At 47.5% G+C, this 17,317-nt stretch overlaps 1 protein-coding gene across 2 annotated transcripts; it reads right to left on the reverse strand.

The window, feature by feature from the left end:
* Nucleotides 1-222: 222 nt before the first annotated feature.
* On the reverse strand, nt 223-16,414 carry rbl2 (retinoblastoma-like 2 (p130)). 2 transcript variants are annotated; one of them, XM_063902327.1, is made up of 22 exons: nt 16,123-16,414; nt 15,543-15,673; nt 15,246-15,446; nt 15,091-15,155; nt 13,810-13,938; nt 12,855-13,015; nt 12,646-12,710; nt 12,349-12,529; nt 12,129-12,277; nt 10,510-10,604; nt 10,327-10,430; nt 9,966-10,103; nt 7,928-8,092; nt 7,693-7,792; nt 6,700-6,924; nt 6,332-6,486; nt 3,014-3,190; nt 2,847-2,918; nt 2,661-2,757; nt 2,301-2,503; nt 1,866-2,012; nt 223-1,731 (listed from the first exon to the last, which is right to left on the reverse strand). In XM_063902327.1, exons 1-22 carry the CDS (start codon nt 16,249-16,251, stop codon nt 1,564-1,566), a joined length of 3,057 nt encoding a protein of 1,018 aa, XP_063758397.1. In that variant the 5' UTR covers nt 16,252-16,414; the 3' UTR covers nt 223-1,563. The 2 variants fall into 2 exon arrangements, with proteins under 2 accessions (XP_063758397.1, XP_063758404.1); XM_063902334.1 differs by lacking the exon at nt 15,543-15,673.
* Nucleotides 16,415-17,317: the final 903 nt, after the last annotated feature.

The following is a 17,317-nucleotide window of genomic DNA, read 5'->3' on the forward strand; positions in this document are numbered from 1 at the left end:
CTGAGTTTTCATTGCGTCTCAGTGTCCGTTAATATCCAGCCCTCTGTTTCTGCAGCGGTCGGTAAATAAAACGATGTTATAATCAGATGCTACCGTTTGTAGACCTGACGGGTGGATGATGCTCAGTGGAGGAAGACGAGGTCACCTGAAGAGCACCTGAAGCTCTGCTGGTAGAAACCTGAAACTCCATGGCTCTCTTTGTGTTGGACATGGAAAATAAAATCTGAACAATCCAACTTCATTTCTATAGCACATTTTAAAACAACAGTTGACCAAAGTGCTGTACATCAATAAATATATGTATTAAAAGACAAACAGGTAGCACAAACAATGTAATACACAGGACCGTAAACCATAAAGCCACACTGACACTAAATAAAACCCCAGTTTAAAATCTCAGACTGACGGGTCTTATGGGGGGTCTGCACGGGAGAATAAGTGGGTTTTTCAAACGGGCTTTAGAAACAGGCAAAGTGGGAGCAAGTCAGATTGGGGGGGCAATGGTTCCACAGTCTGCGAGCTGGTACAGCAAAGGCCCCGTCCCCCACTGCTTCAGCCTCGACCCCGGGACCACAAGGAGGAGTCTGGACCGGGAGGATGTAGGAGTTCTGTCAGGTCAGGGGGGGACAAACCATTCGGGGTTTTGTAGGCAAGCTAACATTTAAATCTGATTCTAGACTTCATCGGGAGCCAGTGTGGAGACGTGAGTGCTGGTGTGACGTGCTCTGCGAGTTCCCGTCAGAAGGCGTGCAGCAGCATCCTGAACCAGCTGGAAGGCTAGAAGGCCTGCACGTCGATGTCATCCATTAATAGAACATTAGCATCCTGATGGATCGAAACCGCAGCAGAATAACCCGGGCACTTTAAAACACTCCATTTCAACAGGTACAAAATAAAGGCACTTCAAACCTCCATGAAATAACTTCAGTCTCTACCGGTATTCACGGGGGGATTAAACGCCAGGGAGAAACTCTACCACGCCTTCATATTACCAATACAAACGTGAATTTGATTTCTAACATTTATGAAATGAGATATGTCGGGGGGGCTTTATTGATCCCAAATGTAGAAATTCTTGAACAGGGTGTTCGGCCATTGTTGGATAAATTACGTTTCCTGCCTGCAGCGTATTTATAAAAGGAAAGCTGGGAGATTATATTATCATTTTGAGTTGACTGAGAATTTTGTTATAACTTTCAAAAAATGTTTTGTATCTTTCTGATTTAATTTCTTGTAAATTTCACGTTCAAACTCGTGAATTATTTGAGTCTTCTTCAATTTCGGAGGTCATTTTGTACATTTATCAGTTTGAACAACATGTGTGATGTTATAGAATATTAAAGCTTTGTATTTTGTACAGGTCTGATTATTAACCGTGGTTAGGGAGACTACATTTTGTGGTGTGGAATAAATGTTGTATATTATTCCTTATTCCCTCCAGAATGAAGAGTGGAGCCAACATAAACTCATCGATAAAAACAAATCACTTCTTTAGTCTCACACACGGTCTGACAGATAGTGCATGTGTGTGTGTGTGTGTGTGTGCGTGTGTGTGTGTGTGTCTCAGACTGCCCCCCCCCGGTCCTTGGCGACGTCCTGCAGGCGCCTCAGCAGCGCGCTGTGGTTCTCGCTACAGACCCGCTTTGAGGCCGCATCGTCGTCCGGAGCTGCGCTGCGCTTCCTGCTTGGAGTCTCGCCGCTGCGCAGCATCCTGTTGATCTCCTGCAGCCGCTGGACACACACACACACACACACACACACAAACACACACACACACACACAAAGATGATATATTATGATATAATATAATAATATTTGTATATAATATATGTGTGTGTGTGTGTGTGTGTGTGTGTGTGTCTCACAGTGGGGGGGCTGCTACAGATGTAGTAGCACATCTTGTCCCGGGGGGGCGTGGCACTCTGGTGGGGAGAGATGTAGACGGAGTGTTTGCTGGAGAGGAGCATCCTGCGGGGGGAGCCGGTCCTCAGGGAGGGGTACGGGGTCTCCAGCTGCACACACACACACAAATACACACACACACACACACACACACGGTATTGTTTGTATTAACTTTCAATACATTCTAATAATCTCGAAATGGGCCCTTAATGGCCTGCTAGTGTGTGTGTGTGTGTGTGTGTGTGTGTGTGTGTGTGTGTGTGTGTGTGTGTGTGTGTGTGTGTGTGTGTGTGTGTGTGTGTGTGTGTGTGTGTGTGTGTGTGTGTGTGTGTGTGTGTGTGTGTGTGTGTGTGTGTGTGTAAGTGTGTGTGTGTAAGTGTGTGTAAGTAAGTAAGTACCACTGCAGCAGAGAGTCTCAGGGCGAAGCCTCTCATCTGCTTGATGTAAACGTTGTTGTAGAAGTGGATCAGATCTCCCCGCTCCTCCCCCCTTCCTTCTGGGGGTGAAGAGGGGGAGGGGAAGGTGTTGGCGGGGGGGCTTCCAGGCTGTGGGGGGGGCAGGGTGCTGCTGCAGCGAACAGGAAGTGGAATGCTGTCTCCGCCTGGAGGAAGTCAGAGGACACAGAGGTGAAGCAGCATGGCATCATGGGAGTTGTAGTCCTCTTTGAAGATATGTTTACACACAACACAAACATGTACCTGTGTGTGTGTGTGTGTTGTGTGTGTGTGTGTGTGTGTGTACCTGCAGTGTGTGTGTACCTGTTCTGTGTATGCTGTCAGCAGGGCGCTGTGTGTGATGGTCACTGCTGCCTGATAGATGCCTCCTCCTGCCTGAGATGAACACACTCCTGTACACCTGAAACACACACACACACACACACACACACTCTTTAATGTCCCCCTGCAGGACTCCAGGTGCTCTGAGTGTTTCTGAGGCTGTCTCACGTTGCTGCCGGCCTGAGGCTGCGTCCGGTAGCTCTTCATGATGTTCTGGAAGGACCTGTCTTCTTTGGTCACCTGAGAACACACACACACACACACACACACACTCTTACTACACCACTGAGAGATACACAGCATGCAAAAATGCCCCCCCCCAGAGTGAGGCAGACCTTGGCCGTGACGTAGACGGCACACAGCAGTATCTGGTCCAGGTGGCGGTCCTGCATCATGCCGCTGCAGTGCACCAGAGAGAACTCGAAACAGGTCCAGATCTTCCTCCTGAGCTCCGAGCAGAGGTCCAGCTTCACACACAGGTCTCTGAGCCGCATGCTGGCCAGGTGGTACACCTGGGTGGGGGGGGGGGGGGGGCCACACACCAACAGGTATTATATCAATGAGGAAGACACGCAGGCAGCTGGGAGCGGACAGGAAGTGGGGGGAGAGGACAGCCGGGAGCGGACAGGAAGTGAGGGGAGTGGACAGGAAGTGAGGGGAGCGTACACGAAGTGAGGGGAGCGGACAGGAAGTGAGGGAAGAGGATAGCTGGGAGCGGACAGGAAGTAAGGGGAGTGGACAGGAAGTGAGGAGACAGGACAGCTGGGAGCGGACAGGAAGTGAGGGAAGAGGACAGCTGGGATCGGACAGGAAGTGAGGGGAGCGGACAGGAAGTGAGGGGAGCGGACACGAAGTGAGGCGAGCGGACAGGAAGTGAGGGGAGCAGACAGGAAGTGAGGGAGTGGACAGGAAGTGAGGAGAGCGGACACGAAGTGAGGGAAGAGGACAGCTGGGAGCGGACAGGAAGTAAGGGGAATGGACAGGAAGTGAGGAGAGAGGACAGCTGGGAGCGGACAGGAAGTGAGGGGAGCGGACAGGAAGTGAGGGGAGCGGACACAAAGTGAGGGGAGTGGACAGGAGGTGAGGGGAGTGGACAGGAAGTAAGGGGAGTGGACAGGAAGTGAGGGAAGAGGACAGCTGGGATCGGACAGGAAGTGAGGGGAGCGGACAGGAAGTGAGGGGAGCGGACACGAAGTGAGGGGAGTGGACAGGAGGTGAGGGGAGTGGACAGGAAGTAAGGGGAGTGGACAGGAAGTGAGGGAAGAGGACAGCTGGGATCGGACAGGAAGTGAGGGGAGCGGACAGGAAGTGAGGGGAAAAGACAGGAAGTGAGGGAAGAGGACAGCTGGGAGCGGACAGGAAGTGAGGGGAGCGGACACGAAGTGAGGGGAGCGGACACGAAGTGAGGGAAGAGGACACAGGTGAGGGGAGTGGACAGGAAGTGAGGGGAGCGGACAGGAAGTGAGGGGCATGGACACGAAGTGAGGGGAGCGGACAGGAAGTGAGGGAAGAGGACAGCTGGGGGCGGACAGGAAGTGAGGGGAGCGGACAGGAAGTGAGGGGAGAGGACAGCTGGGAACGGACAGGAAGTGAGGGGAGAGGACAGCTGGGAACGGACAGGAAGTGAGGGGAGCGGACAGGAAGTGAGGGGAGAGGACAGCTGGGAACGGACAGGAAGTGAGGGGAGCGGACAGTAAGTGAGGGGAGCGGACAGGAAGTGAGGGGAGAGGACAGGAAGTGAAGGGAGCGGACAGGAAGTGAGGGGAGCGGACAGGAAGTGAGGGGAGAGGACAGCTGGGAACGGACAGGAAGTGAGGGGAGCGGACAGGAAGTGAGGGGAGAGGACAGCTGGGAACAGACAGGAAGTGAGGGGAGCGGACAGGAAGTGAGGGGAGAGGACAGCTGGGAACGGACAGGAAGTGAGGGGAGAGGACAGCTGGGAACGGACAGGAAGTGAGGGGAGCGGACAGGAAGTGAGGGGAGAGGACAGCTGGGAGCGCACAGGAGTGGGCAGGAAGTGAGGGGAGCGGACACGAAGTGAGGGATGGCAGCTGGGAGCGGACAGGAAGTGAGGGGAGCGGACAGGAAGTGAGAGGAGCGGACAGGAAGTGAGGGGAGAGGACAGCTGGGAGTGGGCAGGAAGTGAGGGGAGCGGACAGGAAGTGAGGGGAGCGGACAGGAAGTGTGGGGAGAGGACAGCTGGGAGTGGGCAGGAAGTGAGGGGAGCGGACACGAAGTGAGGGGAGCGGACAGGAAGTGAGGGGAGAGGACAGCTGGGAGCGCACAGGAGTGGGCAGGAAGTGAGGGGAGCGGACACGAAGTGAGGGATGGCAGCTGGGAGCGGACAGGAAGTGAGGGGAGCGGACAGGAAGTGAGAGGAGCGGACAGGAAGTGAGGGGAGAGGACAGCTGGGAGTGGGCAGGAAGTGAGGGGAGCGGACAGGAAGTGAGGGGAGCGGACAGGAAGTGTGGGGAGAGGACAGCTGGGAGTGGGCAGGAAGTGAGGGGAGCGGACACGAAGTGAGGGGAGCGGACAGGAAGTGTGGGGAGAGGACAGCTGGGAGTGGGCAGGAAGTGAGGGGAGCGGACACGAAGTGAGGGGAGCGGACAGGAAGTGAAGGGAGCAGACAGGAAGTGAAGGGAGCAGACAGGAAGTGAAGGGAGCAGACAGGAAGTGAGGGGAGCGGACAGGAAGTGAGGGGAGAGGACAGCTGGGAACGGACAGGAAGTGAGGGGAGCGGACAGGAAGTGAGGGGAGAGGACAGCTGGGAACGGACAGGAAGTGAGGGGAGCGGACAGGAAGTGAGGGGAGAGGACAGCTGGGAACGGACAGGAAGTGAGGGGAGAGGACAGCTGGGAACGGACAGGAAGTGAGGGGAGCGGACAGGAAGTGAGGGGAGAGGACAGCTGGGAGCGCACAGGAGTGGGCAGGAAGTGAGGGGAGCGGACACGAAGTGAGGGATGGCAGCTGGGAGCGGACAGGAAGTGAGGGGAGCGGACAGGAAGTGAGAGGAGCGGACAGGAAGTGAGGGGAGAGGACAGCTGGGAGTGGGCAGGAAGTGAGGGGAGCGGACAGGAAGTGAGGGGAGCGGACAGGAAGTGTGGGGAGAGGACAGCTGGGAGTGGGCAGGAAGTGAGGGGAGCGGACACGAAGTGAGGGGAGCGGACAGGAAGTGAGGGGAGAGGACAGCTGGGAGCGCACAGGAGTGGGCAGGAAGTGAGGGGAGCGGACACGAAGTGAGGGATGGCAGCTGGGAGCGGACAGGAAGTGAGGGGAGCGGACAGGAAGTGAGAGGAGCGGACAGGAAGTGAGGGGAGAGGACAGCTGGGAGTGGGCAGGAAGTGAGGGGAGCGGACAGGAAGTGAGGGGAGCGGACAGGAAGTGTGGGGAGAGGACAGCTGGGAGTGGGCAGGAAGTGAGGGGAGCGGACACGAAGTGAGGGGAGCGGACAGGAAGTGTGGGGAGAGGACAGCTGGGAGTGGGCAGGAAGTGAGGGGAGCGGACACGAAGTGAGGGGAGCGGACAGGAAGTGAAGGGAGCAGACAGGAAGTGAAGGGAGCAGACAGGAAGTGAAGGGAGCAGACAGGAAGTGAAGGGAGCAGACAGGAAGTGAAGGGAGCAGACAGGAAGTGAGGGGAACATGCAGCTGGTACCTTCCTGAAGAACAGTGGCAGAGAGCCCTTCCTCAGCGGGCTGCTGGGGGGCTGCCGGGGCGGTTTGCTGGCTGCTGATTGGACGGTGAGGGTCGGGGGGGTCATGCTCACCTGCACCGGGATAAAGGTGATGCCTCCACTCTCATTGGCTATCCCTGCAGAGATCACAGTTTGAATCAGAAACCCGTAAGCAGGAAGTAGAACTGGATCAAACCCCGCCCCCCCCACCCCCCTACTGTAGTGTAGGTCTGAGTGCATGTAAATGGTCAGCAGAGGCTGAATCCCTGTGCCCCTCCTCACTATTTCTCAGCCCTGGAACCAAAACCACTTAGTGAGTCGTCTGAAGTGAAGTGACCCCCCCCCCCCACCTTGCACCGGGATGGTGACCGTCTGCCCATTGTTGGCGGTGACGGTGGCGGTTGCCATGGTGACAACGGTCTGCCGGACGGGGATGGCGTTGACGGTGGCCACGCTGCAGGGAGGGGGTGCACGAGGCTCCCCGTCCGGCGGGTCCACAAACAGCCGGCGGCGAGCGGCAGCGGCAGGGGGGGAGCTGTACCGGTCCTGCAGCGAGGAGGGGGAGGGGGACATGCCTGGGGAGGGGGGGGGGGGATTATGCATAAAGAAACAAAAGTTATTTATTATTGTTTATAGTTGTTGTTATGTAAACATTATTGTTGTTTATAGTTGTTGTTATGTAAACATTGTTGTTGTTTATTTTTGTTGTTATGTAAACATTGTTGTTGTTTATTTTTGTTGTTATGTAAACATTGTTGTTTGTAGTTGTTGTTATGTAAACATTATTGTTGTTGTTATGTAAACATTATTGTTGTTTGTATTTGTTGTTATGTAAACATTGTTGTTGTTTATTTTTGTTGTTATGTAAACATTATTGTTGTTTATAGTTGTTGTTATGTAAACATTATTGTTGTTTATTTTTGTTGTTATGTAAACATTATTGTTGTTTATAGTTGTTGTTATGTAAACATTATTGTTGTTTATTGTTGTTGTTATGTAAACATTATTGTTGTTTATTTTTGTTGTTATGTAAACATTGTTGTTGTTTATTGTTGTTGTTATGTAAACATTGTTGTTGTTTGTATTTGTTGTTATGTAAACATTATTGTTGTTTATTTTTGTTGTTATGTAAACATTATTGTTGTTTATAGTTGTTGTTATGTAAACATTATTGTTGTTTATTGTTGTTGTTATGTAAACATTGTTGTTGTTTGTATTTGTTGTTATGTAAACATTATTGTTGTTTATTTTTGTTGTTATGTAAACATTGTTGTTGTTTATTGTTGTTCTAACTGGACGAAGGTGACGGTTAAAAAGGCCAATGAGAAAGACAACGGGGAGACCTTTAACGGAGCTGCTGCTGTGGGGGTGGGGGTCCGCTCCGGGGGGGGGCAGGGGGGCGCTGCTCTCATCGCTCTGCTCCAGATACTGAGGTGGCATCACCTGGAACACAGACAGGAGGTAAAGAGGCCCGCTCCTCTCCTGTAGTTCTATCCCCCCCCCCGCTTAGGTGGTACGGTATCTCTCCACACAGGGACAGGAGGACTGTTTGTTGGGTTCAGAGTGTGTGTTGTGGACCTGTTTGCAGGCGGGGACGGGGTCTTTGACTCCCCGCAGGCTGTCCCACAGCGGGGAGTCCCAGCTCCAGGCCAGCCTCTCCAGCACCATCTCCTCCACCTGGTTCAGGTGCTTCACCACCTCCCTGAACAGACCCTGCTCTGCCCGCACCAGCACCTCGATCACCTGCAGGGATTTCATGATAATGAAACGAAACGAGAGGCATAAGCGAATGGAGCACAGTGGATGATATTGATATCAGTATGCGTACTTTCAGGAGGATTTTGAAATGCATGGGGTCATAGGCGGCGCGTGAGGCTCAGGTTTGGGAAGGCTAACCAACTTTTTTACCTGACGCTGTCCGGAGGACATGTTATTATGAAGGCTATGTACACACACACACACACACACACACACACCATATACAGTGGGGCAAAAAAGTATTTAGTCAGCCACCAATTGTGCAAGTTCTCCCATTTAAAAAGATGAGAGAGGCCTTTTATCATAGGTACACTTCAACTATGAGAGACATTTTGACCCCACGGGGTGAGATCTTGCGTGGAGCCCCAGATGGAGGGAGATTAGCAGTGGTCTTGTATGTCTTCCATTTTCTAATAATTGCTCCCACAGTTGATTTCTTCACACCAAGCTGCTTACCTATTGCAGATTCAGTTTTCCCAGCCTGGTGCAGGTCTACAATTCTGTCTCTGGTCTCCTTTGACAGCTCTTTGGTCTTGGCCATAGTGGAGTTTGGAGTATGACTGTTTGAGGTTGTGGACAGGTGTCTTTTATACTGATAACCAGTTCAAAAAGGTGCCATTAATACAGGTAACGAGTGGAGGACAGAGGAGCCTCTTAAAGAAGAAGTTACAGGTCTGTGAGAGCCAGAAGTCTTGCTTGTTTGTAGGTGACCAAATACTTATTTTACTGAGGAATTTACTAATGAATTCATTAAGAATCCTACAATGTGATTTCCTGGATTGTTTCCCCCATTCTGTCTCTCATAGTTGAAGTGTACCTATGATAAAAATTACAGGCCTCTCTCATCTTTTGAAATGGGAGAACTTGCACAGTTGGTGGCTGACTAAATACTTTTTGCCCCACTGTATGTACGCGCTTTATGAATGAAATGCACGCTCAATGTCTAGCGACAATGACGACAATCTATCTGTGGTTTTGTAATGAATAAATGAAATGCATACAGAAAGTGTTAAAGTCTACAAAAACATCTCAACCCAAAAACCCTGCAGCTGTGAAGTCTCACAGAAACAGAGGACAGAATACTGTGCAGCAGAAACACCTCTACAGACGTCAGCAGGTCAACAGCAGTATGGTGTTGTGTATCAGGCTGTAGTGCTGAACCAAGCGATTGCTTATTGTTGCAACACGTGCATAATGAGACGTTCAGGGAACATCGGTAAATTGCAGTGTGTCAATCGGATGTTCTAATCCATCGGTATTTATTTTTCAGAGGGGATTGACACAAACATGCCTGCGCAGGTGCTTGCACGCCGTCAGGTCCATAGTATGATCCTGCAATAGCGGAGGCCGCATAGCAGCGCTAACGTCAAAGACACATTATACATTACTCTAAATTGAGCAGGATGCAGGGACAACAATATTTGGGAAGGCTTAGCCTTCCATAGCCTACAGTAGCCGCCCCCCATGCATGGGGTTGTACCAAAGGAAGATCGAATCCGACCCTACTGAGGTAGCACCGTTCCGCATTGATCAACTGGAGGGGCACGGAAGGAGCAGCAGGAGCTCCCTGCGACACATGCCAGTTCAGTTGGAGACGCATGCCATGTGAAAGACAGTCTAGGGTGAACATCTTATGATGTAAAAACTTGAAACTTCTCACGGCTTTAAGTGAGACTGAGCGTTTTTTTGTGTGGCAGCAACGCGCTTCCGTAAGAACATATTTCTTAGATATTTAAAATATCAGGAAATACATTTCTCATAATTACATACAAATGAATGACAGACCACCAGGCCTGTGTTAATGGTTGATTACCTTGTAGAAGTTATTTATCGTATATTTATACCTGGTTTTAAATACCTTGTAGAAGTGGTACGCAGGGAGCTGGAAGATGCTGAGCACCAGGGGGAAGTCTCCGGGGGGTTTGTAGGAGAAGAGCACGATCTCCAGACTGCAGGCCAGCAGAGAGCGGTGGAACATGTCCTGCTCCAGAATACACTGACACACACGCACAGGCACACACACACACACACACACACACACACACACACACACAACACACACACACACACACACACACACACACACACACACACACACACACACACACACACACACACACACACACACACACACACACACACACACAGTGATTGGTCAACAGCTGTCTCTTAGCCTTTCAGCATTAAAGATTGTCTGACGTCTTTGAGGGGAAACTCACGGAGAGGTCAGCGTCTCCCAGGATCCTCTTCTCTCTCTCTGTGATGGACTCCAGCAGCCGGAAGTACAGCGCCTCCCCCAGGCCGAAGTACCTCACTGTGCTGTCTGCAACAGGAAGTGCATTACTGACTGTGGGAGTCACTCAGGAGAGGAGGTGCATTGCTTCAGCTCTCCTGGGTGTTACCTCTCTCCAGGTCCCCCTCGTAGTGTGTGCACAGCTGCAGGAACATCTGCTTCAGGCGCTGGCGGATGGCTTCACTGGGGTCTCTGACGCAGCTCCTGCAGGGGCACACTTCCTGTTGTAACACTGTCCACCACAACATAATTTCCTGTTGTAACACCGTCCACCACAACCTCACTTCCTGTTGTAACACCGTAACATCCCTTCCTGTTGTAACACCGTAACATCCCTTCCTGTTGTAACACTGTAACCTCACTTCCTGTTGTAACACTGTAACCTCACTTCCTGTTGTAACACCGTAACATCCCTTCCTGTTGTAACACCGTAACATCCCTTCCTGTTGTAACACCGTAACATCCCTTCCTGTTGTAACACTGTAACCTCACTTCCTGTTGTAACACCGTAACATCCCTTCCTGTTGTAACACCGTAACATCACTTCCTGTTGTAACACTGTAACCTCACTTCCTGTTGTAACACTGTAACCTCACTTCCTGTTGTAACACTGTAACCTCACTTCCTGTTGTAACACCGTCCACCACAACCTCACTTCCTGTTGTAACACCGTAACATCCCTTCCTGTTGTAACACCGTAACATCCCTTCCTGTTGTAACACTGTAACCTCACTTCCTGTTGTAACACTGTAACCTCACTTCCTGTTGTAACACCGTAACATCCCTTCCTGTTGTAACACCGTAACATCACTTCCTGTTGTAACACCGTAACATCCCTTCCTGTTGTAACACTGTAACCTCACTTCCTGTTGTAACACTGTAACCTCACTTCCTGTTGTAACACCGTAACATCCCTTCCTGTTGTAACACTGTAACATCACTTCCTGTTGTAACACTGTAACCTCACTTCCTGTTGTAACACTGTAACCTCACTTCCTGTTGTAACACTGTAACATCACTTCCTGTTGTAACACCGTAACATCACTTCCTGTTGTAACACTGTAACCTCACTTCCTGTTGTAACACTGTAACATCACTTCCTGTTGTAACACCGTAACATCCCTTCCTGTTGTAACACTGTAACATCACTTCCTGTTGTAACACTGTAACCTCACTTCCTGTTGTAACACCGTAACATCCCTTCCTGTTGTAACACCGTAACATCCCTTCCTGTTGTAACACTGTAACATCACTTCCTGTTGTAACACCGTAACATCACTTCCTGTTGTAACACCGTAACATCCCTTCCTGTTGTAACACCGTAACATCCCTTCCTGTTGTAACACCGTAACATCCCTTCCTGTTGTAACACCGTAACATCACTTCCTGTTGTAACACCGTAACATCCCTTCCTGTTGTAACACCGTAACATCCCTTCCTGTTGTAACACCGTAACATCACTTCCTGTTGTAACACCGTAACATCCCTTCCTGTTGTAACACCGTAACATCACTTCCTGTTGTAACACCGTAACATCACTTCCTGTTGTAACACCGTAACATCACTTCCTGTTGTAACACCGTAACATCACTTCCTGTTGTAACACCGTAACATCACTTCCTGTTGTAACACTGTCCACCACAACATCACTTCCTGTGACCGGTGTATCGTTCTGTATGAATTAGAAGGACGGAGCTTTGATAAACACATGCAGATTCATTTTCGCACCTGAGAGTTAGCGTTAGCTTAGCGCTGGGGCCCTGGGTGGCCCCTGAAAGCAGCGTGTGCAGCCGGCCCACGCTCTGCAAGGCCGAGGACACGGGAGACGAGGAGCTGCTCTGCTGGACGAACCTCCGGCCCGTCAGAGGAGTGGACAACTGCAGAGACACATCACATTCAGTAACACCACCCAACTCCGAGGGACAGAAGAAGCTAAGGGTGCTCTCACAGTGAGGCTGGTGGGCAGCCTGCAGGGGGGGCTCTCCTGGTTCTCCTGGTCCACAACCCCCTCACTCAGGCTGGGCCCCGGGGTCCCGATGTCCTCGCTGGCTGTCTCCCCAACAAAGATCCTCTCATCCAGGCTGCCGGTGGCCAGGACGTGCTCCTCATACACCCGGGTGAGGGACAGACTGAGCACAGTAAGGGACTTCATTCACAGAGAAACACTTCACTTTACTTTGATAACACTCACTGATTATAATCAAATCAGATCTATTATCTGAATCTAAATCTGACACACACTCACAAACTGTCTCCGAAGTTCATGGGGTCCAGAAAGCCGGTCAGACTGTCCTCTTTCCCCCGGACAATCTGCAGAGAGACACCATCAGAACAGTGTGTGTGTGTGTGTGTGTGTGTGTGTGTGTGTGTGTGTGTGTGTGTGTGTGTGTGTGTGTGTGTGTGTGTGTGTGTGTGTGTGTGTGTGTGTATGTGTGTATGTGTGTGTGTGCTCACCCTCTTGTGGAAGAGCTTCTTGATGAACGGTTTCCAGAAGTGTTCCTTCACTCCTTTGGCCTCCAGCACCAGGCCGTCGTGCAGCTCACACAGCGTCTGGATGAAGCAGCAGGGGGCCGAGGACGGGCGGAAGTCCTTACTGCCAAAGTCCTCCGGGAGACCTGATGGTGAATAATGAACCTTATCACACTCCATCCCATAATATCGAACCATGGTGACTGGGAGCACTCTCCTCATTGGAGACCTGGAAAAAGTCCCTCATGCTCTGGTTAGTGCCTCTGGAGAAGTCAGCTTCTGAGGAAAAGGGAAATTCTAACAAGAATTATAATTATGAGGAAAAAAAGCAGATTCTGAAATAAAAACGACATTTAAAAAACAGATATATAATAATTATGAGAACAAAGTAATTCTAAGAAATAAGGGAAGGGATTTGTAAAAAATCTGAACTGAAAAAAAGTTAAATAAATAGAAGAAATAAAATGTGTTAAAAAACATTTTAGGGAAAAAGTTCAATTTGGAAAAAGTTCACATTCTGAGAATAAAGTCAAAGCCAGATATGAAGACCCTTCTCATTTCTGAACTGATTGTAATAAACAAAATCAAATTCGAAGGAAAAATGAGACATTCTGAAAAAGAGAAAAAAGTGTAGATAGATTTATACTGAAACACAGACACTCAGAGAAACGCCAACCTCTGAAAGGACAGTTATGGGGGGTGAGGGTAACTCTGAACTGGGGGGTTGGCAGACCCTCTCTGAAGCGTTCCTCTGAACTTGGGGGTGGGCAGACCCTCTCTGAAGTGTTCCTCTGAACTTGGGGTGGGCAGACCCTCTCTGAAGCGTTCCTCTGAACTGGGGGTTGAGCGTACCTCTGAACTGGGGGGTGGGTAGACCCTCTCTGAAGCGTTCCTCTGAACTGGGGGGTGAGTGTTCCTCTGAACTGGGGGTTGAGCGTACCTCTGAACTGCGGGTTGAGCAGGTCCTTCCGAGCGTGGCAGAGCAGGGCGTTGGTGAGGACCAGGTCGAGGGCACACAGCAGCAGGTGGTACGAGTTCACAAGGTCATCGCTGATCATCGGGAAGTTCCCTGGAGACAAGAAGCATGAAGACGGGAGGAACTCTGCGGGACTCACCCTGGCACGACCAGACAGATGAGCAAGGCAGCAGTAACACCAGAAACACAGAACACACAGGGGTTCAACTACGCCCTTTCAGTCCGTTATCGTAAAGGAGTATGGATTTAAAAATAATAGAAAATACTTAAAAAAATAAAATACAAAGATAAAAAATATATATATTTAGATACATATATACATATATTTATATATACATATATAAATATATGTATATATATATTTATATATTTAGATACATATATATATATATATATATTTAAATATTTAGATATATATATTTATATATTTAAATATTTATATATATATTTATATATTTAAATATTTAGATATATATATTTATATATTTAAATATTTATATATATATTTATATATTTAAATATTTAGATATATATATTTAGATATATATATATATTTACATATATTTAAATATTTATAAATAGATATAAATAAATATATATATAAATATATTTATATATATATTTATATATATATTTATATATAAATATATATATAAATATATTTATATATAAATATATATATTTATATATTTAAATATATTTACATATATTTAAATATTTATAAATAGATATAAATATATTTAAAAATATATATATTTAGATATATATAAATATATGTAAATATATGTATCTAAATATTTAAATATATATATTTTAAATATATTTATATATATATATTTACAAACATGTATTTATATATATTTAAATATTTTGATATATAAATAAATATATATGTAAATATATATCTGAATATATTAAATATATTTACATATCTATTTTAAATATATATGTAAATATATATATTTTTTAATATATTTAGATATATATATTTACAAACATATATTTATATATTTAAATATTTAGATATATATAAATAAATTTATATGTAAATTTATATCTGAATATATTAAATATTTAAATACATATTTAAAATATATATTTAAATATTTAGATATATGTTTAAATATGTAAATAAATTACAAAGCAAAAAAAAAAGAAGAAGATGTGATGTGAGATGAGATGAGACTCCTACAGACTCTCCCAGTCAAAGTCGGGTAAATGCCGGTAAGGGAGACACACGGTCACCTTTAGCGTGGACGAACAGCACCCAGCAGAAGTGGAAGACCTCGGTCACGGTGCAGGGATGGCGTCTGCAGAATAATCATCCCACACATGAAGCACTGGACGTGAATAAAGCATCAGGATGTTAATGAACATACAGGATGTCAATGGGGGGGCACCTCTGCTTGCGGCTGCGATGGACTCGGGGGGGCTCCTCTGACGGGGCCCTGAAGATGGCTCTGAAGATGGGAACGTACTTCCTGAAGATGACGGCCGACACGGTGAAGTTCCTCTCCAGCTGATCCGTGCTGCGCCGGAAGTCCTGAGGCAGAGCGGCCATGTCCTGCCACTTCCTGATCTTACTGAAGAAGTCCAGGAGGCTGGGGGGTCAGAGGACAGGTGAGACACACACACACACACACACACACACACACACACACACACACACACACACACACACACACACACACACACACCTCATGTTTGCACAGCGCAGGATCCTGCTGAGAGAGACATAGTTGCCCTCGCTCGTCCCCCTCCCCACGGTGGGGAGAGAGGCTCTGCAGGACACGAACAGAGAGCAGGCCAGCCACTGCTGCACACTGCCCTGGGGGGTTGAAAAAGCACTTTATTAACATCACTACAGCACATCTAATGGCTTTGTATACTGCAGGGTAGCTGCTGAGTTTACTCCAGGTGGACTAAAGTCTGAGTTAAGGGTCATTATATTTACCATCAGTAATCCTAATCTGCCTAGCAACTAAAGGAGTTCAATACATGGAGTGGAGGAAAAGTACCGTTCACCTCTGAGCTGTAGAGGAGTACAACACTTGCAGGACTTTTACTTGTATCAGAGTATTCCTACTCTCTGAGTAATTCTCCTCTACCCGTGTAAAGCTTTATTATTGTTGTTGTTGTTGTTGTTGTTATTGTTGTTGTTATTGTTATTGTTAGCTATGCCAGCAGCGCCACTGTAGATATGGCACCAGAAAGCAGCAACAGCAGAATAATGAGTAATACAGATAAGAATGTCTGTTAATAAGCAGTTCTGAGGACCTCCAGAGTGTAGTTGGTGCTGATGTTCTGGTAGTTTCTCCATGCCTCGCTGCTCGCCTCCTCGTCCATGTTTAAAGCCCGACACAGATCCTCGAACCCGGATCGGGCTTTCTGCTCCTCCTCGCTCATTCTGAGGCTCTTCAAACAAACTTAATCGGTTAATATTACAGAAGCCGACGGCGACATTAAACCCGGACTGTGTTCAGGTTTATAAATCCCCGGTAACAGCGTTATTATTACGGCTCTGAGCGCAGGGTGGCCATTTAAAGGTCCTTTGACTGACAGCTACGCTACCGACGTAAGCAGAGCCACGGCGGGCTCAGGTGGCGTCACTTCGGTACGTACTGTCACAGAGAATACCGTACACAGCGTCTCTAAGCCCAGCCCCCTCAACGTGCGTAGCCGAGTGGAATGGGTGGGTTGACCTGTCAATCAAAATACTGTACTACTGACTCCGGTTGTTCATGTTTTCGAAAATGATCTTCAAACCTCTTTTCTGTTTTCAAACCTACAATCATTCAACACTATTATTTCAGCTGTATTCACTTCTGAATATTAAATTCAGTCTTCGGTTCTTTTAGAAATACTGATTATTACGGCATTTGGTCAGGAGTTATAACAAGACTGATAACTCCAAAATACATCTATATCTAATTTAAAATGTCATTGTTGCACACTGAATGTAAATACAATCCCACTGCTATTTTGTGTTCAGCTTTCTCTTTCAGCTTAAAGTGAAAACATTGGACTGTAAGGACATATTGACTCAAGAGGACATGGGACGACTATAAAGCTATAAAGACTTGGTCCTTCTGACCGTTTACTTCATATTACATGTATTCTTGTCAGAACAATCTAATTAAAATTGAAATATTAAAATTGGAATATTGACGAAATTACTTGTTATGCCTAAATATTCTGAGTTCAGTGGCTGAACTTTATTTTAGACAGTTATCTTATATTGAAACCAACATCTGAGTACTTCTACTTTACTCAAGTACAAGATCTGAGTACTTCTACTTTACTCAAGAACAAGATCTGAGTACTTCTACTTTACTCAAGTACAAGATCTGAGTACTTCTACTTTACTCAAGTACAAGATCTGAGTACTTCTACTTTACTCAAGTACAAGATCTGAGTACTTCTACTTTACTCAAGTACAAGATCTGAGTACTTCTACTTTACTCAAGTACAA

Source organism: Eleginops maclovinus, chromosome 2 (genome assembly GCF_036324505.1).
Source record: "Eleginops maclovinus isolate JMC-PN-2008 ecotype Puerto Natales chromosome 2, JC_Emac_rtc_rv5, whole genome shotgun sequence".
NCBI classification, from domain to species: Eukaryota; Metazoa; Chordata; class Actinopteri; order Perciformes; family Eleginopidae; genus Eleginops; species Eleginops maclovinus.

Bases quoted from the DNA above. Each gene is read 5' to 3' on its own strand.
- rbl2 (XM_063902327.1), bottom strand. From the start codon at position 16,251: ATGAGCGAGGAGGAGCAGAAAGCCCGATCCGGGTTCGAGGATCTGTGT. The intron at 10,431-10,509 runs GTAACACCCAGG...TTCCTGTTGCAG, and splicing joins CGAGGGGGACCTGGAGAGAG to ACAGCACAGTGAGGTACTTC. The intron at 2,504-2,660 runs GTACACACACAC...GACTTCCTCCAG, and splicing joins TGACAGCATACACAGAACAG to GCGGAGACAGCATTCCACTT.